The 11,448-nt window shown below is 37.7% G+C and overlaps 1 protein-coding gene across 1 annotated transcript; it reads right to left on the bottom strand.

Annotated features, from left to right (window-relative positions):
- Positions 1 to 2,387: 2,387 nt before the first annotated feature.
- On the bottom strand, positions 2,388 to 8,395 carry LOC145617966 (peptidyl-prolyl cis-trans isomerase FKBP13, chloroplastic-like). Its single transcript, XM_081672739.1, has 5 exons — positions 7,963 to 8,395; positions 4,200 to 4,292; positions 2,973 to 3,033; positions 2,790 to 2,858; positions 2,388 to 2,698 (listed from the first exon to the last, which is right to left on the bottom strand). Exons 1-5 carry the CDS (start codon positions 8,308 to 8,310, stop codon positions 2,631 to 2,633), a joined length of 639 nt encoding a protein of 212 aa, XP_081528865.1. The 5' UTR covers positions 8,311 to 8,395; the 3' UTR covers positions 2,388 to 2,630.
- Positions 8,396 to 11,448: the final 3,053 nt, after the last annotated feature.

The following is an 11,448-nucleotide window of genomic DNA, read 5'->3' on the forward strand; positions in this document are numbered from 1 at the left end:
AGACGACATTGGATATTGTCCTCACCCCATTGACCATTATCATAAGTAAATTCATATCCCGAGAAAGGAAAATCAATAAGACCACTCCTATCAACCGCATCTCGAAAATTCTCCATTTTCCAATTGGCACAGTCACGCCCACCCTTCTTCTCTGAGTCATGTAAAATTTCATTAAAATCTCCCATGCACACCCATGCCATAATACTCTCCGCAGCAAGGGTAGTCAACAAATCCCAAGACAAATGTCTATTATGCACCTCGGGCCATCCATAAAAACTAGTAAAATGCCAAGGGGCATTCTCCAATCCTTTCTTCACAACCACATCAATATGATGAATAGACATCGAACGAAGTTCAACCTCAACATCTTTTGCCTACAACAAACTAACACCACCCGATCTTCCACAATTATCAACTGCTAAACCATCATAACCGGCAAATTTGGCACGAATTTTAGTCATCTCTCCATTACTCAGTTTCGTCTCCATTAAGAATACTAGAGACGGGGCCTCACTCCATACTAAGTTCTGGAGATTATTAGCCGCAGGAGTATTGCCCAACCCCCTACAGTTAATACTTAAAATACTTATTGAGCTCGGCGGGACTATTCAACGATAATCTCTGCCTCCCGCAATCTAGAAAAATTAGTAACATCAACCATCATCTTTTTCGAACACCCATTCTCCAAATTTATTTCCTCCTCCTTCCTATCCCTTTTCCCCAACACTCTATGCCCCTCAACCTCCATAGGAACCTCACACAACCCTTTTTTCCTGACAAACTTTCTTATTCTCCTTATGTCACCCCCTGCTAGCACGGTTTCCCCTCCCTCACTCCCCCGAAGATGCACTACCCCACTCCCTATTTCCCTCGAATCTGCACTGACCAAAACAGTAGAAAGACTTCCCTTTCCCCCACGCTCACTCTGCCATGACAGAGCATCCCCTTCCAATCCACCACCAGTCCCACTCAAAAACTACTGCTCACCATCAGGTAATGATCTCTCCTTTTCCACCACCACATCCGTCTTTCCAAGCTCACTATAATCACCAAAATATTCGTTATCCCCCTCCTTTCTTCTTTCATTGCCCAGACTATTATGAAGGATAATAGCCTCATCTTCCACCTCCTTCTCAGCTCGAGGATTTTCCCTCTCCTTAGTAATAAACAGTTGCTTACAAGAAGATAAAACAGCATCAAGCTCCTCTTTATCCCGAGCCCTACCCTTTCTAGGGGAAGCTTTCAACCAACTCCCCCACCCCAATTTTGATTTTTTACTTTCCTCCGACACCGTACAACAATCCCGCTCTAAGTGGCCAATTACTCGGCGCGCAAAGTAGAAAAACGGAAGTCTTTCATAAGGAAATTAAACAAAAACTTCCTTTCCACTTTTGTCTCTGATTTTCTGAAATCGTCGAAGAGGCTTCGTCACATTAACCATAACCCTAACACGACAGAAACGATCCAACCCAAGGGCATTTTCTTCTATTTCCATCACCTCCCCCCAATTCAACACTAATTCAGTCACATCCTCATCCGAACGACAATTGAACGGCAAATGTTTTATACGAACCCAAAAGGGAGAATGCAGTAAAGAAATTTGTTCTGGTTGTTCATCTCCTTCCACTTCCTTAAGAACAAGAAGCATATTATCAAAACACCATGGGCGCCCCTTCAACACCTTCTCCTTGTCCCTCCAATGGAAGAATTGAAAGGCATAAAGATTCGGTCCAAGCACCCTAATGATCAATTTATCCATCAGCATCCAAGCCTTCGTCATAGTATTTTTAAAGGCTTCGACATTATACAGTCTTTCAGTCACTACTTTTCCAATTAGCATAAGGTGAAATTTATCAGTCGAGGGTTGAGAATTCACAGCCCCAAGGTCCACTACTCCCCCACCCTCTTCTTTGAGATTAAGATTCGCGTATTGAACAATATCATCATCCATGATCGGAAAACGCCCAAGAAATCCACATAAACAAGCCTCGGTCGCTCCCCAAAGCCCTACCTAGTAGAGATTAAAAACCCTTTCTTTCAAGGGAGCCGATTTTTTCCTTTTTATGATAATTAATCTCTTTCTTTAATTTTTCTGTTCTCATAGAATTCCAACTTCTCCCATTTTCATAATAATTTTTGTACAACCTCCAATTTAATTCAACAAAATGAATTTTCTTCACCATCTCCTCTTATCTCTCCATCTTCCAATTCAAAAAAATTTAAGGCAGCAAATTAAAGAATAAAGACTTGAATTTGACAAGAGAAATGAAAGGTTTTGTGTAAAAATATCATAGGAATTGTGTAGTATATGAAATTGCTTGCATGTTATTAGGCTATTATTTTCATGATATGAAGCGCACTCTAATCATTGAGGAAAAGACCTAAAATTGCCTAATTAAAATCCTAATGAGTGAATAACTTTCACTCATTAGTTATCAATTGTCTTTATATTTGTGGTATAAGTACATTTGTAGAAAGAATATATACAAGAGTATTAGTATTTTTCTTTACATTGGTAAGAAATTTGTCATCATTATAAATATTATAATAAGGTATATGATACATACAACTTGTATAGCTGTATCTAAAACCTTATTCGACAATGCAATTAAGTTAAAAGAGAGTTGCATTTATCTAATATTTCCCAAGAACTCCACTTCAAAGAATAGGGTGGAATTTGGAGGTATAATACAATTTCCTACACCATAATGAGAAGCTTGTAAGTAATACTTCAAAATTATTCAAGATAATAAAAACTAAGGTTTATAAAAAGTAGTGTTATTTATTACCTCCCCTACATCCAGCTCCTCTCATGCCATATCCTAGCTCTGGAGGAATCATCAACATTCTTTTTCCCCCTAGTTTAGTACCACAATAACGATAATTAATTATAATATATATTATTATATGTTCAAAGAGGATTATAACTACTATATGTATGTATAAGAGAAATTAAAGTATATATGAGGTACCAGCAAGCATAGGAGGGACACCTTCACTCCCTAATATTCCTGCATCCCATCCTTTGATTACCTTTGAGAATAGAAAAAAAGATAATATAACATTTTTAGTCACAAAAATTTCAATATCCTATAACATAAAAGTGAAATGGGAAAATACCATTTCTACTAGACATGCAAGAAATTTTCATTAATGAAGTCACATTACACTAGCAATCAAAAGTTGATACGACAAGAAACACCGATTTAACTAGTAATGATTTGAACCCGACCTTTACCCACTAACCCAAACAATGGTTATCGAGTTACCCTTAATTGAATCGAACTCACTCTAAATTAACCAATAACTTATTTGATATGATAATTTACACTTTGGACTAATCAGGCGTGATACTAACGAACCAACAATTGATTTGACCTAATATGACAATGACTTCAACCTGAACTAACTTCCAACCCAATTAGAATCCAAATTGTTTATAACATGACACAAATCCATTGAGCCCTTTATCTCATAGAATACCCAATTGATGCATATCAAGAGGATACGTGGAAGAGCCATTAAAATTATATCTTTTGTTAATAATAGTTATCCTTTAGGTGGTTATTATAGATAATATATAGTAGTTATCTATCTAATATTATTATAGATAATAGAACCTTTAAGTATCGCCTCTCAACTGAGCCTTGGGAGTTCTATCATTGTGTCACAAATATTCTTCAACTCGTTTTTCCTCAAGAAAAACGAATACATACAACTATAATCTTATAATAAACATATTAAATCCAAGGAAGGTTTAAAGATTGTTTCTTTTATTCAAGAAACTCAAAATAGCTGCCTAAATACGCATCACCAATTCTCCTATCATAAGTCATTTTTTCTCTTACACTCAATTCATAAAAAAAAAAAAAAAACTACATATATACTATTATAATCCCATAAATAATACAACTTTTGGACAATTTATTTTAGGACGTTTTTGGCATCACTATGATTTTTATTTTTTTGGTTTATTGATTTTGAAAGTTATATGAAGTATTTCATTACATATAATTAGTCAATTTATAAGAATCATCATATCATTATTTTGAAAACTAACAACATAAAAGTCCAACCTTTTTTGTGTTTTTTTCCCCGAATTAACATAAAATGAAGACTAAGGAGCCCTTGGTTAAAGAAAGGATTATTATGATTGTTACATATAAATCATGTACAAGTAAAAATAATTAAAAACTTACTTCCCCAACACCAACACGAAATGTCAATGGTTTTCCTCTGTTGTAGCTGCTATCAAAGACCTTGCCATTTTCCAATTTACCTACGTAATGGGCCTGTAATGTTAATCAAAGCAAGAATAATCAATTATTATTTTTTTAAATTTAAATTTTTTTTTGTTCCCCCCAGTTTACTCTTTTAGCTAATCCGAATTCGTAGATTAGTTTTGGATGGTTAGGTTTCAGTCCTCTACCAGTTGTTATTGTAAGGGATCAAACACGCGGTTCTCTTACCAAGCATAGTCCCAATCAGCACAACACCAAATATCAATTGGTAAGAATAATCAATTCATAATTATTCTTTGTTACATCTAGGTATGACTCCTTGTTTTGTAACAAATATGTGTAAGAACACAATTAAATGTCTAACAAGTAATTGAAAATGTTTATCATGAATGACAGGGTTATGATAAGACAATTTTTTATATCGAGTCACTTGAATTACCCGGTCACAGGTAACACAAGGGGTTCGATAAGGGAATACTCGAGGTTGCTCAGTCACGCATTACTCGGTCAAGGGTTACTCAGTCATGGATTACTAGCTAGGATTACTTGAGGGTTAGGAATGACTCGAGTAACCCTGACCACATGGTGTGATCAGCCACATAGAAAAATCTCCCTTACAATAATACGAGTATATATATGAATCATATTCAACATAATTAGCACATCACATTTTATTCAAATATAGAATTTATTTTAATGTAATTTAATTGCATATATAAATATGGAATATTTAACAATTTGATAAGCATCAATTATACATAGGCCATCTAGATGACAGATACTTTCTCTGTTTTTTTATACTTGCAACACAACTTTTATCACGCTTTTCGAGGTGGTGATTAAACTAAATAAACGAATGATTTAAGCTATGAAATTTAAACCGTAGCAATTTATCCATTTCTTCTTATCGGTGGTAAAATTTGGTAAATTATTTTACCCATTTACCTAGTCTATTATCTTCCTTAAAATACGTGTCGAAGAGGTGTGTTGCAACTAAATAAAAACAGAGGAAGTATATATTAATGCTTTTACCATTTTTTTTTCGGTAGGTAACATACATGGCTAATTGTGTCGGAGCCTTTCATAGGTCGACTCGGGCTGAGTTAACAAGCTAGGCCACTTAGTATAAGGGTGATGAAAGATAAGGAAATCCATACGCCAATATATCTAAGATCTATATATGATCTGGAAGTTTTGGAAGAATCATGGACCTGGAAAATGGGTCATTCGGGTCGGGTTATTTCGGATCGGGTGAAGTTCAGGTCAAAAGGTTATCGGGTCAGATCGGGTCATTTCGAGTTTCGGGTTGATTTCGGGTCGATTGATAATCGGGTCGGGTATCGGGTCAACACTTCGGGTCGAGTTCAAGTCGAGTCAAGTTTGGGTCGGTCAGTTCGTGTCGGGTCAATTTTCGGGTTACTTCGAGTCGGGTCTTATTCGGGTCGATGCATTGGCTGAAATTCAACTCTGTATATATATTTATATATTTTTTGACGAAAAACTCACTATATTTATTAAGGCTACTTTTTCCATGGAATATAGTAATTGTTTAGATTCAAAATCAATTTTAAGATCTCCTGAAACTAGAGAGGAATACTCTAATTGATTGAGTTATTCTTCACTCTCTTATTGATCTTAGTTTTAAACTTTTAATACTCTTATTATTATTTTCACTGTTGTAATAAGGTAATTTGATTGTGGTTTTTTTCTATTTCGGTTTGCTAAGGTCGAGTCTTTAGCTTAAATAGATTCTGGTCATTTCAGGTATAAGATAATTTTGGTTTGAGTCACTTTGGGTTTCGAGTCTATTTGGGTCAATTAATTCAAGTTAAAGGTCAGGTTAGCTATGGGTCGGGTCAACTTCGGGTCTGGTCAGCTCGGGTCGGGTTGTTTTGGGTCAGGTCATTTTGGGTTTCGGGTCAAGGTTGGGGTCAGTTCCACTTCGGATCGGGTATGGGTCAGGTAGGATTGATTCGGGTTTTGGGTCAATTTTGGGTCAATGGTTTTGGGTCGATTTCGGGTCATGGGTCGGGTCATCGGGTCCGGGTCAGAATTATCAGGCCTATCTACAGTTGCGTTCTGTACCACAAAAAAATTGCTAAGTGATCCAGAGAGTTTATCTACTACTCCCGCCGTTTTTAAATACTTGTTTCATTTCTTTATGTGCATAGTATTAAGAGAATTTAGAGAGAGTAATAAAACAGGGAGGTAGTGGAGCTATAAGAAGAATAAAAAATTATAAAAAACAAAAATAATAGAGAGAATTGGAGGAAAGAAATATTAAATTACTAAAATATGATTTATGTTAGGTAAAACAAGGGTAATAAATTCAATATTATATTTAAAAGTTTTATAAATAATGAAATTGAGTCGCATATTAAAAGTGGAGCTTTCAAGTTTTTAAAACGGAGGGAATACATACAACTGTTGCATTTCAATGGAACAATCAACCAATACTTATATATCCTACTTAAGAGAGCCAATGTAATGTCTAGCTCTAAAAAATGATTTGATATTTCAAGATTTCATTTAAACGAGAAAATCTTTTCTCATATAATGAAATTCCGAAATCATTTCTATAGATAGAAGAATAAATTGAATTGTTCAAATTAGCAAAAGTACTATATTAAGGGTCTGTTCACATTTACTGAACTGAGATGAGCTGAGCTGAAGTGATTGGAACTGAACTGATCGAGCTAAACTGAATATTTTATAAGAGAAGGATATTAAGAGCTGAAATGAACTGAACTAAACTGAACTGATTGGAGCTGAACTTAACTGAACTAATTGGAGCTTAATTGAACGGAAATTAAGTAAATGTGAACAGGCCCTAAGGCCCGTGTCACACACGGTTTTACAAAATTTTACAACGAATTAAATAATTAATTCAAAATCTATCAAAAAATATCCTCATATTTTTAATGATATTTAAAAATTTTGAATCTTTATTTATACGTAGAATTGAGCCCCAAATCTAAATAGCCTAAAGGGTGAACTAGGTAGAAGACCAAAAAAAAAGTAAAAGATAATGGAATAGTATGAAGTATTGTATATAATATAATATATGGAAAATATGTGAGCATTTTATACAATCTGAATTACTTGAGATTATGAGTTGGTGAATTTTATTTAAGAAAGTGAATCACAATTATATAGAGTAATGTATATTATATTAGAAAGTGAATAAAAAAAAAAAATTGGAGGGAAAAAAATAACACCAGAAAGTGACATGTGTCATTCCTAGTGTCCGTTATAGTACTCTCTTCGTTTTTCAATACTTGCTTCACTTTCCTTTTTCGGCAGTTTTTAAATACTTGCTTCATTTCCTTTTTTGGAAACCTTTTACAATATTTAATTCATTTCTCACACTTGGTGGACCCAACACAATACTTTTGTTTTTTACATGTTTATTTTCTCAACTACCTCAATGCCTCCATATTTTATTACTTTCTTCAATTTCTCCTAAAAACTCCGCGCATAGAAATATGAAGCAAGTATTTAAAAATGGAGGGAGTATTATGCTATTGATTGATTGCCCCTCCGTTGAATTATACAAGTAAACGGAGTAAGAAAAATAATTGATTATCTCCATATCATTACTTTTGTTCTTTTCTATAAGATGTTGAAACCAAAAAAAAATAAATGTACAACTAATTTCAATTTATTAACAATGAGAATATAGTGACAGTGGTAAAATAATATGGTAAAAACCATCATTTACCTTGATAAGTTGCCCTTGAGCAGCTTGAGGACCAGTCCCAACAATTTGGTCACAGTAAGCAAGACCAGAAGGAGACGTAGTATATTCACAAGAAGCTTCTGCAAATTGGGACGACAGTAGAAAACTAGCTAATGTTCCAATAGCAATCACCTCTCTTCTTTGCAGCGAATTCGATTTCTCGATTTCAGTCTGCAACAAAGCTGATAGAGGATGTGCAGCATTCACTCTGGTTGCTGGTTTGTAATGTTTTTTTATGTTCATATGATTTTTATATAGCTGATAATAAGTGTTGGTGTTGTGTGTTTTTGGGGTGGGGAAAGCAGGAGAAAGTAATGCCATTGAGTTCATTTTTGTCAAACAAAAAGCCGTCTAACAAACTAGATTGGAGAATGGAGACTTACGAGTTACGAGGATGAAATTGTAATCTAAAAATTGCAATTGGCAAAATAATTTATATTTTGGTAGTATTTAAAATGGGCTACGTGGCTAGTTATAGACGACTCAATGATAATCTATGGAATAGTACGAATTGGGTATCTTGAATATAGTCCATCTTGTGTGCAGTTGATCTCACTGTGTGTTTGTTTGTAAAAGAATTGAATAAAGTAATCCTTATAACACTGATTAGGTAACCTCTTTTGTTTAGGGTAATTTTACCCCTCCACGTAGCCCAATCAGAGGGTGACACGTGTCCCAATTAGAGGGATGGACAAAAATGGACATATCCCTGTGTGACACGTGTCATCCCAAATATTAGGGAGAATGTCGGCCTTCAGGCCCAAATCCCGAGAAAGCCGTAATACGGCGCAACCCATCTCTGATTAGGTTCCTGTCACCTAATCAGGGGCACAAATCCCAATGACCCTATAAATAGGGAGATTCCCCTCTTTTGGAGGGCACGTTCCTTCATTGACTACAAAAACTGTCCCTTTGATAGAGACAACTGAGCTAGAAAACCTAGCAGATCCCCACCTAAATTTCCGCACATTTTTCTCTCCTTCAAGTTACTAACTTGAACATTGGAGGTGGAGCACCACCCAAACGGTGTCTTCGTTGATTTTGCAGGTACAGAAGCCCTCCGGACCAGTCTTTGAGTTGTAACTCTCCCAAGGGACAAAAACACCCAAAACATCTTTAATACTAACCACTTAAACCCTGTTACATTAACCCCCATAACACTAACAAAGCAACCTCTATAATAATTGATCATACCATGTAGCCAGTCACATATAAAACTTTGTGTTTTGAATAAGCCTAAGTTGTCATAGTAAGTCGATTAAAGAGTTGATGAGAAAGTAAAATATACTACCTCGTTTAAGATTTTGTTCAGTTATGACATTACTAGTTTAAGATTATTAATATTGATTGAAGGTATGATAGGACTATTTTTATTTCTCTCTTTACTTACACTACTCTAGAAAGGAGGAAGTACAACTAATTGCATATATAGTACCACAACATGCATACATTGTACAACTTAATGTTCAATGATACTACTTGACGACCCGGTCGTCATTGAATGTAAGGTTGCCAACCAGCTGGTTGGACGGATCCTTATTGACACCGGCAGTTCGTCGGATATTATCAGCCTCCGGTGCCTGCATAAGCTGAAATATAATGTCAGCAGCATGCATCCGGTCACCCACCCCTTGGTAGGTTTTGTGGGTGGGATGGTCTACCCAGCCGGCAGAGTTGACTTACCCATCCGGCTGGGAGAAAAAGGCCAGGGACGGCATATTGTCGTCAGGTTCTTGGTCGTTGAGGAGTTGACCGCCTATAATATCATCCTTGGTAGGCCAACCATCAACGAAGCTAAGGCGGTCATCATTCCGTCTCTCATGCTCATCAAGTATGAGCGGGATGATGGCTCTGTTGGTTCCCTGAACGGGGATCAGAAAACGGCAAGGGAGTGCTATCTCTCAGCCGTGAAAGATACTGTGGCCCCAGACTGCCAAGGGAAGGAACCAATAGACCTTGACGATGTCAAGGATGCCAACCCAGCCCCACCAGCCGTTGGTAAGAAAAGAAAAGCACCTCTGCTGGTGGAGGTGAAGAAAGAGAAGAAATAGCAATCACTGACCGGTGAACGGTCAGACGAGCTCCGTCCCCAACCGGCTGGAGAAGACATTGATCTCGTTCTGAACGACAGCCGTCCAGAGCGTACGGTGAAGGTTGAGACGGTTGCTTATGCTACTCTGGGTGCAAGCTTGCACCTTCTGCTGCAAGAGTTCAAAGACATTTTTGCCTTTGAAGTGGAAGAGATGCCAGGCGTCAGTCCGGATCTCGTTGTCCACAAACTCGCCGTGGATCCCAAAAAGAAGCCCATCCGGCAAAAGAAAAGAAACCATGGTGAGGAAAGAAGTCAGGCGGCAGCTGCCGAAGTCAAAAAGCTGCTAGACGCCAGGTTCATTCGACCCTGTAATTTTCCCGACTGGGTGGCCAATGTGGTCCTTGTCAAGAAACCGAATGGGACCTGGCGCATGTGTGTAGACTACACAGACCTCAACAAGGCGTGTCCAAAGGACAGTTACCCGCTTCCAAAGATCGACAGTCTGGTCGACTCTACAGCCGGTCACGCCTTGATGAGTTTTATGGATGCCTATTCCGGCTTCCATCAGATACCCCTCTGGAAAAAAGATCAAGAGAAGACGGCCTTCGTCACTGATTTGGGGTTATTCTGTTATACTGTGATGCCGTTTGGCTTGAAGAATGCGCCTGCCACTTTCCAACCGATGATTAATACGGTCTTCATTAATCAAATTGGGAGGAATGTGGAGGCGTACATAGATGACATGATAGTCAAATCCAAGCAACAGGCGGATCACCTTGCTGATCTCCGAGAAACATTCACCACCCTCAGGCGGCATAAGGTCATGTTAAACCCTAAGAAATGCGTCTTTGGTGTTGAGTCTTAGAAGTTTCTCGGATTCCTGATTGATCAAAGGGGGATAGAGGCTAACCCCGAGAAGATACAGGCGGTAATTGACATGAACTCACCCCGTTCTGTCAAGAAAGTTCAGAGACTAACCGGTTGCCTTGCCGCCTTGGGAAGGTTCCTCAGCCGGTCAGGTGACAAATGCCTCTACTTCTTCCAAGCAATCAGGAAGAAGACCAGGTTCGAATGGGGAGACGATGTTGAGACGGCATTCCAAAAGCTGAAAGAGCACTTGCACTCTCTGCCTAGGCTGGTCAGTCCCCTACCTAGGGAGACGTTGTATATGTATTTAGCCGTCTCAGATCATGCTCTCAGTGCCGTTCTCCTTGCTGAGCGAGACGGCGTTCAACTCCCGGTTTACTTCATTAGTCATGTTCTTAAAAATGCTGAACTCCGGTACCCTGTGGTGGAAAAATTTGGTCTTGCTTTGTACATGGCATTCAAAAAGCTGAAGCCTTACTTTCTGGCCCATCCGGTGGTGATTTACACCGACCAGCCACTCAAGCGGCCAATGTCTACCTTGGAGTCATCCGGCAGAATGTTAAAATGGG

Source organism: Chenopodium album, chromosome 26, assembly GCF_948465745.1.
Source record: "Chenopodium album chromosome 26, dcCheAlbu1.1, whole genome shotgun sequence".
Lineage (NCBI taxonomy): Eukaryota > Viridiplantae > Streptophyta > Magnoliopsida > Caryophyllales > Amaranthaceae > Chenopodium > Chenopodium album.